The following is a 26,555-nucleotide window of genomic DNA, read 5'->3' as shown; positions in this document are numbered from 1 at the left end:
GGGCTAGGATTATAGGAGTGAGCCACTGTGCATGGCCTAATTGTGTACATTCTTAAAAAAATTTTTTTTTTCTTGCTTACCCAGTTTCTAGCCTTTGTTTTACTTCATCTCATCATATAGTAATAGTTAGTTTGCCTGTTATTCCATGATGTCTGTGCAAATGGAAAATTGTTATGGAATTCTATTTGGAGTCTCACACTCTGGGTAGCTCTAAAAATCTTCCACATTTTTGTGACTTTCTTTACATTTCTTTTGTACTGGAATAATTAGGATATACAAGCTTCTGGATGAATGCATATGAATTGAGAAAAACACTTCGGGGGACTTCTGCCATCCCACCTACGCTGTTTTCAAAGCCCAATATTTCAGATAGGATTTTTGAGATACCTTGTAGGCTATCCATCATGCTCCTGGACAACACCATACCCACACTATCCAAGAAAGACAAGAGTCAGTTCTGCTCTTGACATCACCAGAAGCAGTTTCCACAGTTTTCTTGACCAGTAATTTCTTATCTTTGGACTTCTATGCTTAGACAATTCTTTCAAAAACCTGACTCTTACTATCATTGCTGTTAGTTTGATCTTTCAAATGTCATCATTAGAAACAGTTATTATTGTGTTTTGCTTAAGTGGTAGCTCTTGATTTATAAGAAAATTCAACATGAACTTCCTTACTAGTTCTCATTTGTTTTCCTCCTGCATCCCTACAGTAAGAAGAGCTTCATTAGGCTGTTTTTGTTTTTTGTTTTTTTTTTAGAATACATTTTCCAAACATTTAACCACTTTTTGGGAGGTTGCTTTCCTTTGGAACTTCTCCCGGCTTCTTTTAGTTGTGGGTCTGCAAACTAAATTGGAGAGACTATTGTAAGCTGAATGTATAGATGGAACAGATGTTCCAGCAAAGATTTTTGGCTCTAAAACATTATTTCAAGCCAGCAATCTGTGTTTGCTTGGCACTAAGGAATTTACTAAAGTTTTATGTTTCCTTCCTACCTTGAATGTCTTGTCTCTGGCATGTCATATCAAATTTCTGGGTTCCTGGTCTTAGAATTCTTTGCAAAATTTAATGGATCCCCTGACTCTAGCTTAGCTCTCTATCTGAATGTAGTTTATGCCTTTCTTGGTTTATTGAAGATGGGATATGATAATATCTTATAGTCCATTTCCCTGTGTACAAAGATAACATATCCTGAATGTGAAGGGGCCAAACATCAATAAAAGGATGAAGAGAAAAACAAAAGTCTCCTTTGCTGAGGGAGTACTGCCTAGAAACAACCAGTGTTTAATGAAACTTTGATTACTCTGTGTGTGTGTGTGTGTTTTCAGCATGTATGTATGTTTTCAGTATGTATTTATGTGCATATGTATGTATATGTTTCCAGCTGTGTATGTGTGTACGCATGTGTGGGCAAGTATCTGTATTGATAAATCTTTATATTCATCATCCTTTTAAATAGCAATTCTAAGCACTTAATCTGCTCGAAAAGAGAAGGGAATGGCAACGGGATATTAAAAACCAGAATGGCTGGGCGTGGTGGCTCATGCCTATAATCTCAGCGCTTTGGGAAACCAAGGCGGGCGGATCACTTGAGGTCAGGAGTTCGAGACCAGCCTGGCCAACATGGTGAAACCCTGTCCCTACTAAAAATACAAAAATTAGCTTATGCCTAACAACTAATATCTCTTTAATAATGTATTCACCTAATAATCGTTTCTCTTGGTAGAATATTGCTAAGAGGCAGCATTGCTTTCAGAATCATTCCCTTCTTTCCACTTATGACATATTTTAAGAGAGGAAAGACCTGAAGTGTTCATATGCACTTTAGCTCAGTGATACCTTTCTTGACCATTCTGCCTCTTGAAGCAGCATTTTCACCCTTTTTCTATCAATGCTACCTGTTACTTCCTTTACAACACTTGACACAAGCTGAAATGATCTTGCTTCTTGGTTTACTTGCTTATGATCTGTCTTTTGCAATTGGAATGTCAGCTCCATGAAGACAGACCTAGTCTCTTCTGTTCTTTATGATATCCTAGCACTGAGTACATGGAAAACATCGGAGTCAATGAGTAAATGATTAACTATAAACGTTCTCAATACAGTAGTCCTGAATTTAAAGAGTTATATTTTATCTCATGGTCATTTCCAATTCAATTTAATAAATATTCATCGAACACCTATCATGTGCCAGGCACAGTCTCCCAACCTTACAGCCTACCACTGGAAATGGAAGAGTGAAGAGAGGGGTGGTGTTTTTCCTGCCATGGAATTTACATTCTAGCAGATGAAAAAGTAAAAAAAACACAGCACTCCTTTTAAAATGGAAAGGTTATTTTTCTGAATGTAGGAATTAAGCAGTGAGCTCTCTATCAGGTATGCTCAGAGGGAAATCTGTAACCCATTTACTTGGCTTGTTGAAAGTAGAAACTCTGACTTGTCATTGTAGGTAGGGCCACACTTGGTCAGCGCTTAGAACCTTGAGAAAATGTTGTAATGCCCCCTTTATACTCTTCATATCTTATTTAGGACTTTAACCTCCAGGTGCAGATAGAGACCATATAGTCATCCTGTTACTTGAGTTTAAACCACGCTGGTTAACGCTAAGCACAGCTAGTTTAGGCTAGGGGGGCAGTGGCTCCTGTAATCCCAACACATTGGAAGGCCAAGGCGTGAGGATCACTTGAGGCTAGGAGTTTGAAATGAGCTTGGCCAACATGGTGAAACCCGTCTCTACTAAAAATACAAAAATTAGCCAGGCGTGGTGGCATATGTTTGTAATCTCAGCTACTCAGGAAGCTGAGGCGGGATAATCGCTTGAACCAGGGATGTGGAATTTGCAGTGAGCCAGATTGCTCCACTGCACTCCAGACTGGGCAACAGAGCAAGACTCTGTCAAAATAAATAAATAAATAAATAAATAAAATAAAAATAAAGCTAAGCACACCTACTTCAGAAGGTAAAAGAGCCAAGCTACAGAGGCCATCCCTGCAATAGATAGACCGATCACAAAACTTCGATGCCATAAATTTGTCGGGTCCTTTAGAACTATTGGAGGATAGTGGGGACCTTTGCTTGCCTTTCAGGGTCTCATTCTTCCAAAGGAACCCAACTGCATTTTGATGTTGTTCTCTGATTTGAAAACTTAGAAATCCATCTTATCTGTAAGGTCTCCAAATGTCCTCTGGGCCTCAAGCCAACTCAAATTTCACAAGCAGAGTAAATGATGTGAGATTTTAGCTCTCTTCATTGGAAATCCTGTAAGCAATTGTGGCTTCTTTCATTTGGTTGGTACACAGCAATGAAAATGTTTTATTGGGATGATTTTAGCTCGTGGCTGGGAGTGTACTAAGGACAGATGTGGAGAAGTCAGAAATGAAGAAAATGCCTGCCACTGCTCGGAGGACTGCTTGGCCAGGGGAGACTGCTGTACCAATTACCAAGTGGTTTGCAAAGGTACGTGTTTCTTTAAATTGGCCTGAGCTTTAAAAGAATTAAAACTGGAGGTGCTTCAGGAGATCCTGGATGTTAGGACAAGACGAGCCTGGATATGAGTTTGGGAGGAAGGTGAATTGTGCTTTTTAATTCTCATGTTTCTTCATTAGCTTTGCTACTCTGCATTTCATTGATCTGAAGTAACAAGGATAGAAACCAGAATTTCTGTTTATTCAGTTTATTGAGGGAATGGATGTACTACAGGAAAACCATGTTGGGGGAAAGGGAGGCAGGTTAGGGCAGTAGGAGTTGGGGGAGGGAAGGGAGGACGTACTCTCATATTGCTTCACCTCCCTCCACTGCTTGCTCTGAAAAGTAAATCCAAGTTGCTACTCTCGAGGCAAGGGGCCAGGAGTTTTTTTATATATTGGATGAAAGCTGTTCACCAAGGCACTGGCAACTGCCCAGGGATGGGGTACTTCCAGTAAAGGGGACTAGGGGATCGGCATTTCCTGTTATACCCTAAAGCCATACATGCATGAGTGTTGGCTTTGTCTGGTTGATTGTGGGTTATGATGCTTTTATTCTAATAATTAACAATAGTCAGTGGACTACAAAAAATATCAAAGATGCAGTTACTCTCTTTAAAGGGTTTAAGTTGACATGCTTCCCACTTATAGAAGTTCATGGGAAGATCCAAGAATCTTTATCTATAGTTTGTAAGTCACTTTTAAAATTTCGAATTCAAGCCCTTTTCATTACCTTTGATGTGGAACATTTAAGAAGTTCTATTGAGAGATTTCAGGAAAGAAGTCAAGTCAGTTCTGAAATATGTAAGGTGTTTAGTTGTGCCAAGAGGGTGTTATATTAAATTCGAAGAATTTCCCCATACCCAAACAATTATTGTATTGTTAATTTGCCCTACCCAAACAATTATGCTTTTATTTTCAAGCATTGAATTGGTTGAGAATTTATTTCCCTTTCCTTTTTAATTTTCATGTGAAGCAAGTGTACCAGGAAGCCACAAAGAATATTAAAAATATTTTTTTTTTTTAAAAAAGAAGCCCTAGGTGTCATTGATCATTGAAGCATTAAGCATTGGTTTTTACTGGTTTAAAATTCTAGTTTCAGTACTTTTGTGAGGCCCATGTGTGTGCTCTGGCTTACTACATGTGTAGTAAATCTTCTTTATTTTAAGGAAGCATAGTAGTTACTTACCCCATTGTCTAGTAGTTAAAGTCTTATTGACCAGGGATTTCCAGTGCTCTTTCCATGGGAGCAGTTTCTCCAATGTGTTGGTTACAAATTTTACTTCTGTTCAGGACGTGTAACTTTTGTTTGTCTTAAAATACTTTAAGGCAAATTCTTTTTGATAATTTTTATTTTCTTCAAAGGAAAGCTTATTTTTTATCGGAGTCCTTTTCTGTTCTCTATTCTTGATAGTGGTAACTCAGGAAAGACAGGTTTATGCTCTTAGATCTTGGTGGAAGATAAAAGTGAAATTTAGTGGTGTTTTTCTTTCTAAATTCAAGGGCTGTATGCAGATTTATTGGCAAATAATCTTTCTATTGTAATTTTCCATTTATTGTCTCCGTAGATTCTAAGGCTTTTTTATTTAGTCTCTAAAGGGAAGTTTTGCCATGCTTTCTATGGCTTTGAGATCTTCAGTGGTGGAGAAAAGAATGTTCCATCTAATGACCAAACAGTTTATTTCTGGAGGGATACAAACATGAAATTTTTTTCACTGACGCCACTGGTTTTTTGAATCTACAAACCATTTAGACTCGGAAGGCTCAAATAAACACCACACCACTTGCGGTTATTAAATCTTAGCTTTCCCATCATGTATGGGAAAGCCAAACCAGACACTAGATTTTACTTAAGAATTTCTTTTTTGGTGATATCCCATAAAGAAAGTATCAAACAGGACACATCCTGGAATTGCGAGCCTCAAGGCATGGCACTTGTAATTAGATTCAACAATACATTTACGTGCTTTTCATTATAGGAGAGTCCCATTGGGTTGATGATGACTGCGAAGAAATAAAGGCTCCAGAATGCCCGGCAGGGTAAGTGTATTTTGTGAATATTTTGAAGTTTATGTAGTAGCTGATAAACTCTCACAGGAAACGAAAAGAGAAGTGTTTAGAAACAATGTGAAACTGAAATCATCTTATGCAGGCCAACTTATGAGTACTTAGGAGTAATTATCAGTCAAAAGGTTGAAGATAACATCTCGAAATAGGGATAGATTTTTTTCCCCAGTTTTCTCCAATCACCTCTGCACATACTGGGGTCTGAACATCCCCTATATTCCACCTCAGCTGAAGATTTTACAAAGTGCATCTGAATATCACCTTAGAAGGATACATTTGTGGCTATGACTTTTTTCAGTATTTTTTTCTGGAGTTCTTGTTTTGACTATTTTGGGGGGAGTGGGGAGTGAAAGAGGAAGACTAGGCCAGGCGCGGTGGCTCAAGCCTGTAATCCCAGCACTTTGGGAGGCCGAGGCGGGTGGATGACGAGGTCAAGTTATCGAGACCATCCTGGTCAACATGGTGAAACCCCGTCTCTACTAAAAATACAAAAAACTAGCTGGGCATGGTGGCGCATGCCTGTAATCCCAGCTACTCAGGAGGCTGAGGCAGGAGAATTGCCTGAACCCAGGAGGTGGAGGTTGCAGTGAGCTGAGATCGGGCCATTGCACTCCAGCCTGGGTAACAAGAGCGAAACTCCGTCTCAAAAAAAAAAAAAAAGAAGAGGAAGACTAGAGAACTTTTAAGACTATGTCATCCAATAAGTAATCCATTGATTACTTATTGATTACACATCTGTAATCCCAGCACTTTGGGAGGTTGAAATCAGCGAATCACTTGAGGTCAGGAGTTTGAGACCAGCCTGGCTAACATGGCAACACCCCGTCTCTATTAAAAAAAAAAATACAAAAAATTAGCCAGGCATGCTGGAGCATACCTGTAATTCCAGCTACTCGGGAGGCTGAGGCATGAGAATTGCTTGAACCTAGGAGGTGGAGGTTGCAGTGAGCTGAGATTGTACCACTGCACTCTAGCCTGGGTGAAAAAGTGAGACCCTCATCTCAAAAAAAAAAAAAAAGTCATTCAAGACAGTGCGATATCCGTCTTCCAAATGGGAACCTTTATAGCACCAGTGACGGAAAAGAGAATTAAATATGGGTGATGTTGAAAAAGGCAACAGGATTTTTGTTCAGAAGTGTGCTCAGTTCCACACTGTTGGAAAGGGAGGCAAGCTCAAGACTGGGTCAAATGTCAATGGTCTTTTGGGGCAGAAGACAGATCAAGCCATTGGATTCTCTTACACAGAAGCCCATCAGAACAAAGGCACCAGCTGGGGAGAGGAGACACTCATGGATTATTTGGAGAATCCCAAAAAGCACATTCCTGGAACAAAAATAATCTTCGCAGACATGAAGAACAAGGCAGACAGGGCAGGCTTGATAGCTCATTTCAAAAAAGTTACCAATGAGTAATTACTGGTCACTGTGTTATTTGTTACAAAACAGAAATGTTTTATGACTTTTAAATTTGTACCATAACTTAATAGATTTCATATATAAAAATTCAGATCGTGAATGACTGACAGAATATTTTTGTTGGGCAGTCCCAATGTAACCACGACTGGCTTGTAGGTAAATGAATATGTTTGGTTTTTTGAGGGTTTTGTTGTTGTTGTTTTTGAGATGGAGTCTCGCTCTTTTTGCCCGGGCTGGAGTGCAATGGCACGATCTTGGCTCACTGCAACATCCGTCTTCCTGGTTCAAGTGATTCTCTTGCCTCAGCCTCCCAAGTAGCCACCATGCCCAGCTAATTTTTGTATTTTTAATAGAGATGGGGTTTCAACATGTTGGCCAGGCTGGTCTTGAATTCCTGAACTCAAGAGATCCTCCCACTTCAGTCCCCCAAAGTGTTATGGTTACAGACATGAGCCACTGCACTCTGCCAGTAAGGGTCCTTTTAAGTGACTATAAGATACTAATGATTATAGTGAACCCTTGCAGAGTATTGTTCTAAGTACTTTATATGTGACTCATTTAAAATGTCTTATTTCTTACATGGCTTCAAATAAACTCAAGCCTATATGCTCAGTTAGCTTCAAATGATTAGAAATAACTTTCCACATATTTCAGTATGCTCAACTCTGGTTGAACAATTATATCTTTAAAATATAATACAAAGCTGTTTTTAAAATTAGATCCTGATCTGGATAGATTGGTAGTCCAGCCCATTATTGTTATACTTTTTAGAGATCGTCAATAATGTAAATTATTTTTGAAATTATTTTGTATTAAAACATAAAGCAATTGTTTTCAATAAGTGCTTAGATCTATGTTATTAATTTCATGTTCAGTTGCTCATTAATGCATTTGAGAAATATTTATTGGAGCCCTACTATGGGTCTATAAAACAGAAAAGTGAATAAGACACAAACTACTTTGAAACTAGTGAGGAAGATAAACATTAACAGATCATTATGATGTGAAGTAAAATGAGCCACATAGGAAGGATGAAAGATATGAATTAGTGTCTTGAAGGAATTCAGAAGTGTGAGCAATGGACAATTTAGAAGAGGAAACTGTGAACTGAGTTTTAAGGAATGAATAGGAGCTTTCCAGGTGGCAAATGGGAAAACACGTCATGTTTCTTTTCATTGTGAATAACCTGTTTGCAAGGTGAAAGCCAGTAATGGAGGAAGTACATTAAAGGAAATCTGAAGCCTCTTCTCAGGCCATTTTTGTGACCTTGTTCTTTAATGCTGGACTTCATGTATTGCTCTGTTGCCCAGGCCTGAGTGCAGGGGCACGATCTTGACTCATTGCAGCCCCATCCTCCCAGGTTCAATCGATTCTCCTGCTTTCACCTCCTGTGTAGCTGGGATTACAGGCATATGCCACCACGCCTGTCTAATTTTTGTGTTTTTAGTAGAGACAAGGTTTCACCGTGTTGGCCAGGCTGGTCTCAAACTCCTGACCTCAGGTGATCTGCCCGCCTCGGCCTCCCAAAGTGCTGGGATTACAGGCATGAGCCACCGTGCCTGGTCGAAGTTTCTTCTTGGAAATTATTGCTCCCGTTATTGAGAATCACTAGGTGCAATGGCAACTCTGTGGCAATAATGTTTCTAAAAGCTTGATGTGTTACTGTTTAAGGTTTGTTCGCCCTCCATTAATCATCTTCTCTGTGGATGGTTTCCGCGCATCATACATGAAGAAAGGCAGCAAGGTCATGCCTAACATTGAAAAACTAAGTAAGTAATTTCCATACTCTGTGTTCTCATCTGTAATCCAGGATCTCCAAATTAACTAGTGGGCTGTGGGCTTTGAGCTCTCTGGGCACGTAGTTTCAAATGTGTTTTATTACTTGAAATACAAAAGTGAAGGCAACAGGTATCTGAGTGTTTATAAATGGATTTTCTATAAGCAGTTCCGTTGGTTCTCTTGTTCTGATATTTGCAATTCTCTTTCCAGGGTCTTGCGGCACACATTCTCCCTACATGAGACCGGTGTACCCGACTAAAACCTTTCCTAACTTATACACTTTGGCCACTGTAAGTATTTTTTCAAATGATATATATTCAATGGGCTGATTTCATCCTGGAATGACTTTTAAAAGGGAGACTTTACTTTTAAAATGTGTTCCTTAGTGTTCAAAGAAAATCTCTCTGTTTTCCATCTTATCTGGGTCACTTGTTCACAGCAAATGCCTTTTACAACTTTGTGGGTGATTGAACTTCATTCTAACTTTAAAGCCGAAAACTTTTTTCAGGTGCAGTTCTGTTTGAACACATACATTAAAGTTCTCTCAAATACCAAAGGGTCTATTGTTTATTTTCTGAATTTGCAAATAAAAATGACGACTTCAGGGCTATATTTTAATTTTCAGGTACTTCAAATTCTACCACTCTTTCTTCTTTAAAACATAATTTATTTCTTTTTTTAAAAATAGTTTTGGGGAGGAATAGAATTTAGAAAGAAGGAAAAGTGTATTTAGAAATAAAAGCTTCTTTGGAGGCACATGTATAAATTTCAAACTGAAGGTTAATTTATCGTAATGAAAATTATCGTCATCTTATTAAATTACAGCAGTAAAAAAAAATATTAAATTTCTTATATCAAGTTTCTCAGATGGCTTATAATTCATCCCATAGGTATTATTTATGTTTGCTCAAATTGATACACAGTGAAGGTTATATATGTCTTATATAATTTTGGAAATTAAGTATTGCTATAAAACCTTATGTGCTAAGAAAATTTATACTAGCACTTACATATGTGGATTATTATATTATTATTTTAACAATAAATTTGCTTTTACAAAAAGGGGCTATATCCAGAATCACATGGAATTGTTGGCAATTCAATGTATGATCCTGTATTTGATGCCACTTTTCATCTGCGGGGGCGAGAGAAATTTAATCATAGATGGTGGGGAGGCCAACCGGTAAGTTTGCATTTATTGTGTGTGTGCGTTTGTGTGTGCCCGTGTTTTGAAACATTTCATCCCCAAATTTGTTAGATGTGGAAAAACATGCATATAATTTCTTCATACATGGAAATGTTTCTGTCTTTGGATACTTTTAATATGCATATAAACATGAAATATGTGTGTATATGCATCATATATGTATATATGTATCTGGATATAAGTATATATATCATATATTTATGCATATATACATATGTACACATGTAATATACATGTATGTATACATATGTGTATGTGTCTCTGCATATATATGTATGTGTGTGTGTGAGGCTATGATTAAACAGTGTAAGATGATGAGTGTCTTCCCGAGGATTATGGTGGTGACAATCATGATGAGGTGAATTTCAGAACCATTTTAAACAAGAAATAGTCAGATCTCATTGATTTCCCAGATTTAGGGGCATAATAAAAAAGAGAAATGTATGACTATGACTTCCCCAATATTTTAGCCCTCACGTAATAATAATGGAAACAGGGAAACTTGCTGGAAAAAAGGGAACTCACTGAAATACATAGCAAATTCATGAATTATTTTATTTAATCTATTTTTTAAAAATCATGAAAGTTAAATATGAAAAGCAGAATCCTACCTCGATACTGAAATAGCAAATTAATACTTTGAAAAGAAGTCACCCTGTTTACTTCAGATCAAATGACTGGGCAGAAAATAAAAAGGGTTGTAGGTGGCTTTCTACCTAATGTTTTTCCTGTGACCATGTGTATGACTAGGCAACTTGCTTTGGTCAGACATGAGCAAAGCAGCATAAAGCCACAGTTGTTGAATGTGCAGAGCTGGGCTAAAGTGCACAAGCTTCTGGCCAGAAGGATCAGAATCATCAAGGAACATGTCTCAGGGCACACAGGCAATCAGAAACATGTAGAAGAAGGATGGCAAGTGGTTCCATCTCATGCCAATTCTGACTGGAGACAGTGGCTTCCTGGAGCACTAGTTAGGGAGGAGAACTGGGAGACCTTTGTGCACTCAGCCGTGGCATGACTGGTGGGCAGTGTCTGCACATATCCATGTATCCACCATGCCTCAATGATCTTGTACCTGTAAATGTTTGCTGCCATTTATGGACAAAATAAGAACTATAAATAGACATTTTTCTTAACGTATCTCGCTTTAAGAAAAGGTTATTTGTGATCAAAATATTCCTATTGCATAACAGGTAAATCAATATGCAAGGATAAATATGAGCTTTTTATTGTAAAAAAATAAACGTTGGAAGACTCGTACATCTGCAGAAAATTTCTTTATAGTAGATGTTCTGATTCTGCTGTCTTTATTCAGGCTGGACTCCCAGAAGTCCGCAGTGGCCTGGGTTGTGATCATAGTGAAATTTGTTGACAGGGTGGATTTTTCAAAGTTTATGATAGGGGAATATTTTATGAGTAAACAAAATGATTGCAATTAGAGCTCCATTAAGCTTTTACTAGTTGATCTTTTATATTAATTTGATCATGGAAGCAAACTTACCTGAAGAATCTTAAAGGATTAGAGATAAATACTAATTTTATCAAATTGGATCACCTTACACCAAGTGTTGACATTAGGTTCCCTCTGGGTTAGGATGACTCAGAAGACGAGGCCACATATTCATTAACTTCTGTAAAAGAAGAGCAAGGGAAATGCTGTTAACCTGCTCCATGAAGTGAAGTCTCTGTTTCAACTCTGTTTACCTGTTTCCTCACTAACTCTTAAAGTTGACGCATTTGACCAAGTTTAGTTCTCTCCTCATGCTGACCAAGATTTGTGGTGAAACTGACTTGTGTTTCTGTCATCTTGGACAAGATGGCCACCATAAGAATTCCCAGGAGTGGCCGAGTGTGGTGGCTCACGCCTGTAATCGCAGCACTTTGGGAGTCCATGGTGGGTGGATTACAAGGTCAGGAGTTCCAGACCAGCATGGCCAACATAGTGAAACCCCATCTCTACTAAAAATACAAAGAATTAGCTGGGTGTGGTGGCAGGCGCCTGTAATCCTAGCTACTCGGGAGGCTGAGGCAGGAGAATCGCTTGCACCTGGGAGGCAGAGGTTGCAGTGAGCTGAGATCGTGCCATCGTACTCCAGCCTAGGTGACAGTGCGAGACTGTCTCAAAAAAAAAAAAAAAAAAAAAAAATTCCAGGAGCATAGTAACTACAATTTAAAAACACATTTTATTGAAATTTGGCATCCTGAAAAAACACAGAGACAGAAAGTATTTTTCTATTCTATTATGGAGTAGGGTGTTCTATTATACAGTAGGGTGACTAGAGCAAATAACAATGGAGTGTATTTAAGATAGAAGATTTTGAATGTTGTCACCAAAAGAAATGACAAATCTTTAAAGTGATGGATATGGTAATTACCCTGATTTGATCATTATACAATGTACACATGCATTGAAACATCACACTGTATCCCATAAATATGCACAATTATTATATGTCAGTTATATATAAAAAGCAATTAATTAAAAATAAACTTTAGTCAAAATATATGAATATAAGAAACTAACAGTACTATAAGAAAAAAATTAATGAATATTCTGCAAGCATTTATGTCATCCTCTCAGAGGCTTCTACATTTTAAAGTCACCAGTGAAAAAATATTTATAAAAGTCTTATAAATTGTTATACATTTATAAGAGAAAATATTTATACACATCTTATACTGGTAGTTAAAATAAACTCAATTTATTTTTACTGAGGGACTAAACCATGCGCAGCATTTAGCTAATGGCATAGAGGTCAGATGACATGGTGAACAAGAGCTACTTCTTGTGCTAGCATAAAACCTAGTAGATGGGATGAGGCATTTGTACAATGGCCATTTGAAAATTTGAATCTCACCAGGTGTCTTCGAAAAATAATTTAATGTAATCTTTTATAATTTAATTCTCTCTTTTTTTTTTTTAAGGCTTGATAAGAGTTAAGCAAAATCTAGTCTGCTTTTAATTTGCTAATCCTCAGCACAAACTACTAGAAGCAGTCATTTGCTGTAGGACCCTACTTTCTCATAATAGTTTAATGGAGTTCCTTAAATGGGTTGGTTTCTTTGGAAATTCTCTCTGCTATGGTCCTGCAATATCTAGTAGAGAGATACTTCCATTGGGTTGTTCCCTGTTCTGTTTAAACCTAGATTCTCAGCAATGGGAGGAATGAATGGGATTTCTAGGGGTTGACTAAATGTGGAGATTTGAGAAACAAGTCTAATACCCCATTATGATCCAAGTCCTCTGAAGTCAGCATTTCTGGAGTAAGGTGTTTCTAAGAGGAGCAAATTATTATTTTTTAATTATTATTATTATTATTATTATTTTTAATGAGACAAGGTCTCACTCTGTTTCCTAGGCTGGAGTGCAGTAGCATGATCTTGGCTCACTGCAGTCTCAGCGTCCTAGGCTCAAGCAATCCTCCCACCTCAGCCTCCTGAGTAGCTGGGACTATAGGCGCACACCACCTCGCCAGGCTAATTTCCATATTTTTTGTAGAGACAGTGTTTCAGCTTGTTGCCCAGGATTGTTTCCACCTTCTGAGCTCAAGCTCTGCCTCAGCCCCTAAAGTTTTGGGATTATAGGTGTGATCCCAACTACAATTGTTAAGCAGATGCGTTCTTATCACTTAAGTTGCTTGATGTAGAATTGCTCTCTGCCAGTGTCAGTGATACAATGAGTTGGTACAGAAACCATTTTAGTGAATGGCTGCAGTGTAAAATTGCAAGAAATGCGTGTTTAAGACAGAGACAGCAAGGAGAAGAAGAATGGCACAGAATAGGGGTGACTTTCCAGGCCAAAAGGGATTGACTAGCTGGAAAGTACGAGTCATTGCTAACCTCTTTTTGCCTGTTTTATTATCCTAATAAACAATATTTCTTTTCAGGAACATTTAACGTCTTCTTTATTCTGTTGTTTCTTTTCCATATACTCCTGTAGACCTGCAGTGTTTTTCTCTTTGTACTCTGTCCTAATGTACCTAGTTAGGGTAAGGTCTGCTCACCTGGCACCTTTGCTTAGGAGCCTCTTATTGATCTTCCAAATTTCATCTGAAGTGTCTGTCCCCAGGAGGCCTTCCTTTCTTCAGCATTTCCAGCTCTGGCTAAGGGAAAGCTCTCCTTTGGGCTTTTATATCTTTTCCATCATAAATTTGGCCACTTATTTTTATTTTTATTTTTTTGAGGCAGAGTTTTGCTCTGTTGACCAGGGTGGAGGGCAGTGGTGCAGTCTTGGCTCACAGCAACCTCTGCCTCCCAGGTTCAAGCGATTCTCGAATCTCAGCCTCCCAAGTAGCTGGGATTACAGGCACCTGCCTCCATGCCCAGCTTAAGTTTTTTTTTGTATTTTTATTAGAGATGGGGTTCACTAGGTTAGCCAGGCTGGTCTCAAACTCTTGATCTCAACTGATCCACCTGCTTTGGCCTCCCAAAGTGCTGGGATTACAGATGTCAGATACCATGCCTGGCCTGACCACCTCCTTTTGAAGTTGGTTATTCACACATCTGCTTCACACTGTGAATCCCATGCAGGTAGGGACTTGGTTTATTTCTGTTTTGAAGACCCAATCCAGAGCCTAGCTCTGCTATTGTGTTTTGGATGGACCTGTTCTTTGCTTCCTTCGGGGACATGTTTTGCCCGTGCTTCCTCTAGGGTAGAGGGCCGTAGGACAACACTCTATCTCAGCCTTGACAGCTCCAGGCCACATGCCAGCAGCTTCCTCACTCACCTCCTTCTGGCCCTAATCACATGAAAAGCAGCTGCATATGGCCCCAGTCTATTCTGCTGCTTTCCCCCAAGCCTCACATCCTTAACTTGTTCTGATTCTCATCAACTGATCTGCTGAAGCAAGTGCCCACCCATCCCCTGGTCTCCTCGAACTCTGTTTATCCTAGCCCAATGCTTTTGAATGCAAAGGAATGACTTCCCTTCAAAGAACTGCTAGAAAGACTACACTAGTAGTTTATGTTTTTTGAAAAAATGTTTTTGGCTAATATATTTCTTTTTTAAAACTTTTTCTTTTCACCCAAAGCTACATGCTGAATTTGAGAAAGTGTTGAGTTTCATATTTAACCCACTTGGTTCCTGTGGGGGAAGCCTTTCTGATTCCTAATAAATAACATATCACAAGATTCAATATCGTTCCCATTTGTCCCCTTTTCACAAAGCAGCATCTAGGACACAAATGTTAAAAGCTGGGCCTCCAGATAAAGGAAAGCAATGCAGGGAATCTGGGGATTAAAGGAAGAAAGCTCAAACCTAGGGTTTACTTAAGTTTATTTTTTTTAGTTGTTTTCTTTCTTTTTCTTTTTTTTTTTTTTTTTGAGACACAATCTCGCTCTATTGTCTAGGTTGGAGTGCAATGGTGCAATCTCAGCTCACTGCAACCTCCACCTCCTGCGTTTAAGCAATTTTCCTGCCTCAGCCTCCTGAGTAGCTGGGATTACAGGTGCCTGCCACCACATCTGGCTGATTATTGTATTTTTAGTAGAGACTGGGTTTTTGTTGGCCAGGCTGGTCTCGAACTCGTGAGCTCAGGTGATTTCTCTGCCTTGGCCCTCCAATGTGTTGGCATTACAGGTGTGAGCTACGGTGACCGGCCTGATTTTTCTTTTTTAAATCACCCTCTGAAGAAATTTATATTGCATTCAAATTCAGAGAAATTTTAACACTTACATTAACAAAGAACTGGCAAGCTTCTCTCTCTCTCTTTTATAAACTTGTAGGTTTGTACGTACTTTTCTTCTTCTGGACCAATATTTTAGTGACTTTTTTTCCCCTTGGGAATTTCTAGATTTACTTCTGAGGCCTGAAATATAGACATATGACCTGCAAAGGGATGTTTAAAGCAGCTCCTGATATAACTTATAAGAACTTTACGTTCAGTCTGGCACCATTTGCTGAACCTTGACCCATCTGCTTCTATACTGCTAGGATTCTTTTGTTTCAGGTTTTTGAATGTGCTTTTCATTTTAAGTATTTTATCTTTTTTGTTCAGTTTTTGTACTTTTCTGATCATGCTCTCAATTTTCTTTTTGAAAATGTGGTCAACTTGACTTTTACCAAGAAACAGGCAGAATTTTTCTGCTTTTTGATTTTTTTTTAGAAGAAATACAAATTTTACCTTTAATTTGTCTCCATAGTTTATACGGTATCCTTCTAAGACATAATGCTTTTTAAAATTGATTAATTGTTTTTTCTGATTACAAATAAGCTAATTGTCACTGTAAAACTGTTGGAAAGTGCAGAAAAATAGAAAGAACAAACTTTGCCATCTTAATAATTTTAACATACTGTGTCATTTTCATGCTGCATGCTCCTTCCTTTTGAAACTGTGAAGACCTCTTCCAGTGATCTTTTTTTTTTTTAGTTTTTTTTTTTTTGAGATGGAGTTTCGCTCTTGTTACCCAGGCTGGAGTGCAATGGCGCAATCTCGGCTCACCGCAACCTCTGCCTCCTGGGTTCAGGCAATTCTCCTGCCTCAGCCTCCTGAGTAGCTGGGACTACAGACACGCGCCACCATGCCCAGCTAATTTTTTGTAGTTTTAGTAGAGACGGGGTTTCACCATGTTGACCAGGATGGTCTCGATCTCTTGACCTTGTGATCCACCCACCTCGGCCTCCCAAAGTGCTGGGATTACAGGTGTGAGCCACCGCGCCCGGCCCTCCAGTGATCTTTTTTCCCTAAGGGTTACTGAGCTAAATTATTCTTAGGACTTCCTGTTGCCCAGATAATGCCAACATCAGCATATATTCTGCAATATACTTTTTGAAAGTGCAGGGACATTATTTGACAAATTTGTATTAAAAATTTGTTTTCCTTTATGAAGCTCCATATTAATCTTAAATTTCATAGATGCCAAATATTGCCTAGTACAATCTCCTTGGAAATAGCAAGGCAGTATATCTTCTAGGAAGTTGTTTAGATTTTGGATGTGCTAAGATTGTGTGCAATTAAAATAAGTATGAAAATAGATCCCTTACTATAAAACTGGCCTTTTTGGGAACTGGCATGGTTTTACAGTGTGTCCAGCACTTCATTTGAGCTGATCTTGCTGGTGGAGGTGCCGAAACAAGAATGAATGAAAGTCCAGGACACATTTTGAAGAACCCTGGTTGGGCTGGGGTTACTGTAGGATGCCCAAATTTGTCTTTAGAGTAGAAAGAGCTTTGGATTAAATGGAGTGAATGGCTCTCAGAACAATCTGAGATTCTTATGTCCCCAAACATCGCAGGGAACCAAAAGTCTGGCCAAGAAGGTCTAGTCCCTCAGAGCCACGAAATCCTCTGGCAGCTCAGAACCCACAGACTGAAGAGTATGCTGTGTGTTTTCCTGCCCCATCCCTCATTTGCCAGTGATTAGCTGTGAGTTTTGGGCTGAGGATTTCTAGAGGCCCCAAGGGGCCTGGGGCCCTTTTCAAGTTTTCCCAGGGCAGGCATTCCAGATCATTTTGAAACAATGGTTAAGGTCCTGGAAGTTCTCCACCTCGAAATTACCCATTTCCTTAAAAAATAAGTTGTCCCTCTTTAAGGATACTGTTTTTTGTTTTTTTTTGTTTTTTTCTGAGACAGAGTCTTGCTCTGCCGCCAGGATGGAGTGCAATGGTGCGGTCCTGGCTCACTGCAACCCCCACCTCCCGGGTTCAAGCGATTCTCCCACCTCGGCCTCCCTAGTAGCTGGGACTACGGGCACGCGCCACCATGCCCAGCTAATTTTGTTTGTGTTTTTAGTAGAGACGGGATTTCACCCTGTTGGCCAGAATGGTCTCAATCTCTTGACTTTGTGGTTCTCCCACCTCGGCCTCCCAAAGTGCTGGGATTACAGGTGTGAGCTACCACACCCGGCCAAGGATACTCTCAAAGTCTGGTCACAATGAAACCAGAAAAGGGGCTAGCTACAATTCCCAGATCATTTTTGTTTTGGTCTTAGGCAGACTGTAATTTTCTCTCTTATTTGCTTCCGATCTCTTTCCCTAAGTGAGGGGGTTTCTTCTCATAGACTTGGGATACTTGCCATCTTAAGCTGTTTTTAATGTTACTAGAATAACTGGATTATTTATTTCCATTATTGCATAATAATAAAGATGGAAATTTATCCAATGTTTGCCAGATGTTAAAACATTGGTTTAAGGATTTTAATGTATTAACTCATTAAAGCTTAGAATAATCCTATGTGCTAGATAATATCATTGCAAAGGAAACAGAAACACAAAGATGTTAAATAACTCGCCAAAGGACTACATGGCTGGTAAGTGACAAAAGCAAGCCTTAAAAATCCAAGCTGCCTGGTTGCAGAGCCCAGGTTCTAAACTCCTATATCTTACGCTTCCCCAGTAGCACACGCTGTAAAGAATATTTTAAAAACCTTAATGAAATGCTTGGTTCATTTAACTTATGCTAGGAACCTTCCTCTAAAATAACATTTACTAAAAGGCTAGGCAAAAGATATAGGAAAAATCTAGATTGAAAATTAGCCTTTTCCCCCTTCTCATTCATCTAGTTTAAACTAAAACAGGACAAGCTGGGTTCCAAAATTCTGACATCTGGGTACCAAATTAGGGCACTCCTCCGTGAGGCTTTCAATAGTGAAGGAAACATATGGTTCACTCTTGGGTCCTTTGATGAGCAGAATTCTGCTGCATAAGTGAAACATTCGAAGCAATGATCAGAAAAGACAGGTACAGAAGAGAGAGGCTTTTGAGATAAAATAAGAATTTAAAAAATATGTCACTAGAATCATAGCAGGCGCTTTTGAGAGCTTTTGTAGAGAATGCATTAAATAGCATTTGTGGAAATCATGATTCTGACTTCCAGATGTGAAAATAAATGGTTACGAATAATGTGAAATTTATGCTGGGGTGTGAGTAGAGCATAAGATATCTGATCTAATGTGTTTTTAAAACTTTTTATTCTTTGACCAAAACTCAGAACACATTTTAAGCCGCTTATATTTCCTCATTAGCTATGGATTACAGCCACCAAGCAAGGGGTGAACGCTGGGACATTCTTTTGGTCTGTGTAAGTTACCTTTATTTTGTTAATATTTATAAAATGACAGCTATGATTCAATTTTTAAAACATCAATTTAATTTTTATTTTGTTTCAGTTAAATGTGAAAGTATGGAACTTTTGAATATTTACTAATTCAAAATAACCCCCCAGGTATTTTTTCCCTGAGGGCCTCCCTCTCTGCCTCATCCCTCCTTCTCTTTCTCCACCAGTTCTCCTTTGTTCATCCTCTCTTAACAGAATGTAAGTAAGATGGTCTCTCCTTCCTGATGTCCTTTAGATTTTTCTATTCCAGTTTGTAGGTTTTTGGTAACTTGCTACTTAGGAAATGTATATTTCTCTTAGACTATTTATGGCTGTGGCTTCCATTATCATATTCTATCAATATGTAACAACATACTATATTTATTTTGGTTCAGAACTTAAAAAAATCTAGGTGGTCTCAAGTATCTGTGGAGCCAATGGAGTGGGCTAGAGATTGAAAGTTCCAGACAGGAGACAAAGGGAAGCCTCTATTTTCACTTCATTTTCCCTGAACGCCAGGATTTTTCTAATAAGAAAATGGGGCTTCTTCCTATCCCCAAAGAAGTGATGGGGAATAAACAGTTAATGTTCATAAACCTTAAGATGAATCTACCTAATAAAAGTATCAACATGCTGATGATTTTTAAGGTTCCTTAGTAAGAAGAGGAATGAGGAATCTGTTTCTACTTTCACGGGGATTTTGTTCCCACTGAGATGTTCTTTCCATCTTTTTTTTTTTTCTTTAAACCACCTAAAGCTGTTTTTATGTTTGCCTCTATGCCTAACAAAAATCTGACTATTCTATAATAGCAGTGTGCTGAGAGCCATCACAGGCTCAAATTAATCCAGAATGATACTGTCTGTATTCTCTAAAATCAGAAATAAAAGTAGCTTTTTTTTTTTTTCTTTCAGATTTGAAGGGCTAAATTGAAATTGGGTTTGATGATTTGAATCTAGCATAGAGCATCCCTTTAAAAGATTTCTTTCTGTTTTTTCTTTAAGAAGTTTCCGAGTTGTAAATGGCATGTTGATTTACCAGTTTTATCCTATGCATGACATTTCTTTAACTCTTGACTGTCATAGATGCTTACAGAAGTGATTTTTTTCTGCTCTATAACATATTTGCCTGGCAGAATGGAGAGGCGCCAACAATATAATTAATACTGAGTCCCCACCTTTGCCCCCCTGAAACTGCTGCAAAGCCTCTTTGAAAAGGCTCAGTGTTCTGGTTTGAATGGTAATTTTCTCCACCCATTTGAAACCACTTATAAGAAGGTGGCTTTTATATGCTCCAAAGATGTCTGTAGTTTTCATTTGCTTCTCAGACTATTATTTTATCTCCTTATCCTGAAAGTGACTTGGATTCATTTTTTCTTTCCTTTTTTTTTTTTTGAAGCATTTTATAATTTTAAAAATAGGATCATACTTTCAGTTAGTTAAGAGAATATAAAGGTCAAGGAAATCTACACAGTGTATATTCCGAAAACTTAAAAAAATTTAGAACCAAATTCAAACCATAGACTTAGACTTTGAAGGCATTCTTTTTAACATGGTTCTGTACTGTAACCTAAAACTATTCTTGCTTTTTAAATGATAGTATTTCATTCTGAAATAATCAGCTGATGCTCCATTCTTTTGTGCCAATTCATGTTCAAAGACAGTAATTCCCATGATGCATGACTATTTAGATTGATTCTCATCCCAGCTTTGCTGCTTATTAGATTGGTGACCTCGGACTAGTGATTTAATCTCTTAACAAATCAACGTCCTCATCTTTAAATAAAAATTATAGTATCTTCATCATGGGATGCTACAAAGATGCAATGAGCTAACATATTTAAAATACTTATGACCAGGCATGGTGATTCATGCCTGTAGTCTCAACACTTTGGAAGGCCGAGGCAGGTGGATTGCTTGAGCCCAGGAGTTTGAGACCAAACTGGGCAATATGGCAAAACCCTGTCTCTGCAAAAAATATGAAAATTAGCCAGGCATGGTGGCACATGCCTATAGTCCCAGCTACTATAGGGCATAGTAGTTTAAGGCACTTATGTAAACATAAATAAAGATACTCCTACCAAAAAGACTATTATGGAGGCTGAGGTGGGAGGATCACCAGGCCCGAGGAGGTTGAGGCTGCAGTGAGCCAAGGTGGCATCACTATACCTCAGCCTGGGCGACAGTGAGACCCTGTCTTAAAAATAAAATAAAATAAAATAAAATAAAATAAAATAAAATAAAATGCTTATTAGGGTACTTGGTACATAGAGAACAACTAATTAATACTGTTTGTTTTCTTACTCATATTCTCTCTTTCAATATTGACTAGACAAGGGCTATATATGTCTTAAGGTAATTTGCTTCTCTTTACCATTAAATACTTCATCTAGTTTTTCTTTCCTTTTTATTTTTTACCATGTCTAATATACTTGGTTTCATGATAAATTCTCCACCAATCAGTGATGGTGAAGACAGCAACACGTACCCCATTTCTTTTTCTGCTTGGATATCTACTCTTTCTTGGTCAGATTTATTTGTGTAGTCTGTGCATTATATTTGAATACTGAATATTGAATATTGAAACACTAATGGCTAAGGGCCATGTCTTTTTGGTCTCTGAGGTTATTTCATAAGGATAACCTAGAACACCTAGGAAACTTAGAGACAACCTGGTCCAACTCCTCATTTAAGAGATTAGAGGCCGTTTGTGGTGGCTTACACCTGTAATCCCAGCACTTTGGGAGGCCGAGGTGGGTGGATCACTTGAGGTCAGGAGTTCAAAATCAGCCTGACCAACATGGTGAAAACCGTCTCTACTAAAAATACAAAAATTAGCCAGGTGTGGTGGCGGGCACCTTTAACCCCAGCTACTCAGGAGACTGAGGCAGGAGAATCACTTGAACCTGGGAGATGGAGGTTGCAATGAGCTGAGATCATGCCGCTGTACTTTAGCCTAGTCAACAGAGTGAGACTCTGTCTCAAAAGAAAAAAAAAGGGATATTAGAACATTAAGACATAGAGATGTTAAATGTTGCACCTAAGATCAGAGGTAGGATGGCTACTGAGACCTCCAGAGTCCTCATTTTATTCTCCAGAGTCCTCATTCTCATACACACAATCAGCACTTGTCCACAAAATAAGAATCACTTGCTTATCTTTCCTCCAAAGAAAATGGAGACTCCTCCATAATAGTCTTTTTGGTAAGAATATCTTTATTTATGTGTACACAAATGCCTTAAACCTAATATACTCTTAACAAATATTTTGTGAATGAATATATCATCTCTGTAGACCTATAAATTTAGTAATAACAATAAAAGCTAACATTTTTCTAAACCCTTTCTATGTGCCTAGCACTATCCTAAATGCTTTACATGTATTCTCTTTTCATCTTTACAATAACTTTATGAGATGGATACTATTATTGTCCTCGTTTTCTAGAAGCATGAAATGTTTAGATAACTTGCCAAGTCTTATCACCAGCATTTGTTAGAGTCAGGATTGAAACCAAGCACTCTGGCCTCACAGCTGGTGTTTTTAATTCCCTGTCTACCATTGTTCAAGTACCCCATCCAACGAGGGCCTTCAAGAGTGAGCATTCTGAGCTTGACACAGATTCTGTTAGTTTGTGTTTTCCCATAGCATTAAAAGTGTGTTCATTAGGGCCCATTTCTGCAGCTTAACACCAATTACATAAAATAAAGCAGCTTTTAGGCAGGTAGTGAAATAAGGTAAACTGAAAAGGCTCCAGCATTCGCTTTTTTTTTTTTTTTAAGTTAGGAAAGAATTCAAAATATGCAATTATTTTGCTCAGATACAAAGGATTTCTAAGGCTGAAGAATTAAATTCCTTAAGTGATTAACCTGGCTTTGCTCTGCCTCTTTCTAATTCAATTATAGGATATAATGAACAGGGTCACATTTATCCAGTAGCCTTGGAATATGTTTAAATTTGGACTCATTTTATGGTACACATGATTTTCTGGTCTGGTATGATAGCCCCAGAGAAAGAGCATGCCTGGGGAAGGACATCCTGTGATGTGACATGGATGGTGACAGGGGAGGGGAGGGAGAGAGGCCACTTGATGGGAGCCCCTGCCTCAGATTTATCCTCCTGGCTCTCTCACTGCTCATGTCCATCGACAGTAAAAGTTTAAATGGCTCACCAATGTTCCACAATAATTTTTCCTGACCACAATTAAGCTTTAGTGTGAATTCAACATGAACCTGCCTCTAATGCCTGGTCTCAGATGGGGGAGCAAAAACATATTTTGTACTCCTTGTTGGGAAAGAGTGGTGAATTTTCCCTGAATGAAGATATCACTCAGCTTGTGAGCACCTTAATGTAACTCAGCCTGGGATGCAGTATTGTCATGTTAGCCATGAACCCTCAGAGCTCTTACAGCTAGTGCCAGACTTAGGATAATTATATTTCAACAGAGGAAAGAGACTTAAACACAGAAGTCATTGTGGATGAAGATTATACCCTTTTTGTCAGTCTCTTAATTATATGTGCCTATTCTTTTTTTTTTTTTTTTTTTTTTGAGACAGAGTTTCACTCTTGTTGCCCAGGCTGGAGTGTAATGGCGCAATCTTGGCTCACTGCAACCTCTGCCTCCTGGGTTCAAGTGATTCTCCTGCCTCGGCTTCCCAAGTAGCTGGGATGACAGGCATGTGCCACTACGCCTGGCTAATTTTGTATTTTTAGTAGAGACTAGGTTTCGCCATGTTGGTCAGGCTGGTCTTGAACTGCTGACCTCAGGTGATCTGCCCGTATTGGCCTCCCAAAGTGCTGGATTACAGGCGGGAGCCACCACACCCAGCCTGTTATTGGTAGATTTTTATAGGGCTGGAAGAAAATGGCAAGAAAACCTTTTCTAAACCATTATTTTATAGAGGAGGAACTTAAAGTTTCAGGTTAGATAAGGTTTCTACATTCATATAGCTATTTAGATGCAGAATGATGACTAATTATGATCATTAATAAAAAAATAGGGTTTTAAAGAAATTACTGTGTCTTAGGTACTAGACATGCCCTCTCCTTGTCTTGTTTCATTTCATCCTTACAACCAAGCTGTACAGTGTCTTTTGCTGTTGGCTTTATCTTACCAATGAGTAAACTGAGGCCGAGAGGTCAAGAGGGGTCACACTGCCAGCAAGGGGCAGACTGGGGATATAAGTACTGATCCCTTTATGGCCACAGCTAAAGGCTTGACAGAATAAATGGCATTGATTCTGAAGCCAAGGTCCTTTCTGCTTGTAATAGAGTTACTGATTAGTGAGGCAGGTTCCTCATTTTGACTGTGAATCAGAGTTTCCAGTGCAGCCTTCTGTGGAAAAGGTTGAGCAACATAATATGTTGCAAATAGTAGTTTAAACGCTAACTCGAAAGAGGGCCTTTTACTACAGATGAAGTGAAAACAGATGGTGGTAAATAGAGAGCATTTGGCCTGGGTGCAAGAGCACGTACTTATCAGGCTTGAGTTTGTGGAAATGTAACCTAATGACATGCTCTGCTTGCGTTTGCCCTCCAGTGTCATCCCTCACGAGCGGAGAATATTAACCATATTGCAGTGGCTCACCCTGCCAGACAATGAGAGGTATTTGTTTCTGTCTTTCTTCTTTCTTCAGGATATTTCCATCTTAGCTTAGAATTGTGTCAAACACTAGACTGTGGAATAGAAGCACAGCCAATGTTTGGAATTAAAAGTTTTGTGGTTCTTAGCCTTAAGTGTTACTTCCTTAAGAAGGATATAATAGACTTTGGTTATTGGGACCGTTTAATTACTTGGATTACTGCAGCTATTAATCCTGTCCACTACCCAGCAGAGCTGAAGGGAGTTTCTGACTGTGATAAATGAACCAGCAGCATCCCAAGGATTACAGAAGTATCATGAGAGACGCTTCTCTGTAATGGAGTTAGTTGTTCTTTCAGGCAGCAGATTGCATAGCCCATGTGAATTACCAGCCTCTGTTATCTTGAGGGTCAAGGACCCGAGTACAAGTTCAAGTTTTCGTTTGTGACTTTTGAGTCCTAAGGATGGTTCCAGACAGTTACCACAGATGGGGTAGTGGTCACAGAAGCAATAGAAAAAGAAAGTTTTCCATGGCAATACAAATAGTAGTTGAGGGATAAATTAACTTGAGAATATTTTTTAAATGCGGTTTTAAAGATATGTGATGTATTTTGTTACGTGTGGAGATTCTGAACCTTCCCGTTTTCTTACAGGCCTTCGGTCTATGCCTTCTATTCTGAACAACCTGATTTCTCTGGACACAAATATGGCCCTTTCGGCCCTGAGGTTAGTGGTTTAGCATCTGCCTGAGAAGAACCTGTGACCCTGGCCTACCTGACCGACTGACCTTATTTCAGGATTTGTATCAAGTCTGTATGGATGTTTGTATCTACAAGGTTTATGCAAAATCAAATAACTACAAGGCTAAAAATACTTTTTTAAAATCGTAGACCTACCTGTTTTTCTTACAGGGGCTTCCTTACAGATTGCTTTGATATTTAAATATTCATATATCCTAAACTTGATGTTAACAGGAAATGGGGTATATTCTAGCCTTGTGGGTGTCAGGTGGAGGATGAACGATCAGGAAGGGTTGGCATTTGGGAACAGAGTGGAAAAAAAATCTTGAGATGAAAGCTGCGATACAAAACATTGTAAATGAATTTCAGCGCCCTTAAAATGATTAGGCAGTTTAGAGAGGGTAGATCAGCTAAGCAGCCTCAATAACCGTACTAGATATAATACAATCAACTTGGCATAAGTTATAGCAATGGACCCTTTTTAATTTAATACATTTTGGAATAGGTATTATATACTGTGAAATTGTCACCACACTCAACATATGAACATATGCATCCCCCCTCCCCAAAGTGACAAATTATCAAGAGAACTATGCTGCTGAATGAATCTGCTTAGTAGAGCAAGGTGATTTTTTTTTTTTTTTTTTTTTTGAGACAGAGTCTTGTTCTATCGCTCAGGCTGGAGTGCAGTGATGTGGTCTTGGATCACTGCAACTTCCACCTCCCAAGTTCAAGCGATTCTTCTGTCTCAGCCTCCTGAGTAGCTGCGATTACAGACACATACCACCATGCCTGGTTAATTTTTGTTCTTTTAGTAGAGATAGGGTTCCACCATGTTGGCCAGGCTGGTCTCGAACTCCTGACCTCAGATACCTCAGATGATCTACCCGCCTTGGCCTCCCAAGTGCTGGGATTACAGGCGTGAGCCACTGTGCCCGGCTGAGGGTGACATACTTTGTATCAAACACTCAGCCATCATCATGGAAGACAATCTGTAAGGTAGCATCCAGTATAATTTCAAATTCAGAAGGTGGGAAAGGAATGGTTAGAAATGTCCCCATATTTCATTCAGCTCAGACATTAAAAAATATGGCGCGGTGGCTCACGCCTGTAATCCCAGCACTTTGGGAGGCCGAGGCGGGTGGATCACAAGGTCAAGAGATCGAGACCATCCTGGTCAACATGGTGAAACCCCGTCTGTACTAAAAATACAAAAATTAGCTGGGACTACAGGCGTGCGCCACCATGCCCAGCTAATTTTTGTATTTTTAGTACAG

General features: G+C 38.9%; 1 protein-coding gene across 5 annotated transcripts in view; it reads left to right on the top strand.

Annotated features, from left to right (window-relative positions):
* The window catches only part of ENPP2 (ectonucleotide pyrophosphatase/phosphodiesterase 2), a 118,896-nt gene that overhangs the window by 47,610 nt on the left and 44,731 nt on the right, over window positions 1–26,555 (top strand). For all 5 annotated transcript variants that reach the window (XM_032252592.1, XM_032252585.1, XM_032252583.1 and 2 more), the window contains exons 4-11: window positions 3,331–3,456; window positions 5,444–5,504; window positions 8,618–8,715; window positions 8,936–9,015; window positions 9,789–9,908; window positions 18,893–18,948; window positions 24,497–24,562; window positions 25,192–25,264. In XM_032252592.1, coding sequence (XP_032108483.1) covers window positions 3,331–3,456; window positions 5,444–5,504; window positions 8,618–8,715; window positions 8,936–9,015; window positions 9,789–9,908; window positions 18,893–18,948; window positions 24,497–24,562; window positions 25,192–25,264 — 680 coding nt within the window. The remainder of the gene's footprint in view (window positions 1–3,330; window positions 3,457–5,443; window positions 5,505–8,617; window positions 8,716–8,935; window positions 9,016–9,788; window positions 9,909–18,892; window positions 18,949–24,496; window positions 24,563–25,191; window positions 25,265–26,555) is intronic.

This window comes from Sapajus apella, unplaced genomic scaffold, assembly GCF_009761245.1.
Source record: "Sapajus apella isolate SASKATOON/1434 unplaced genomic scaffold, GSC_monkey_1.0 scaffold3, whole genome shotgun sequence".
Taxonomy (NCBI): Eukaryota; Metazoa; Chordata; class Mammalia; order Primates; family Cebidae; genus Sapajus; species Sapajus apella.
The sequence above is the reverse complement of the archived record's forward strand: the minus strand, read 5'-3'. Positions and strand labels throughout refer to the sequence as shown.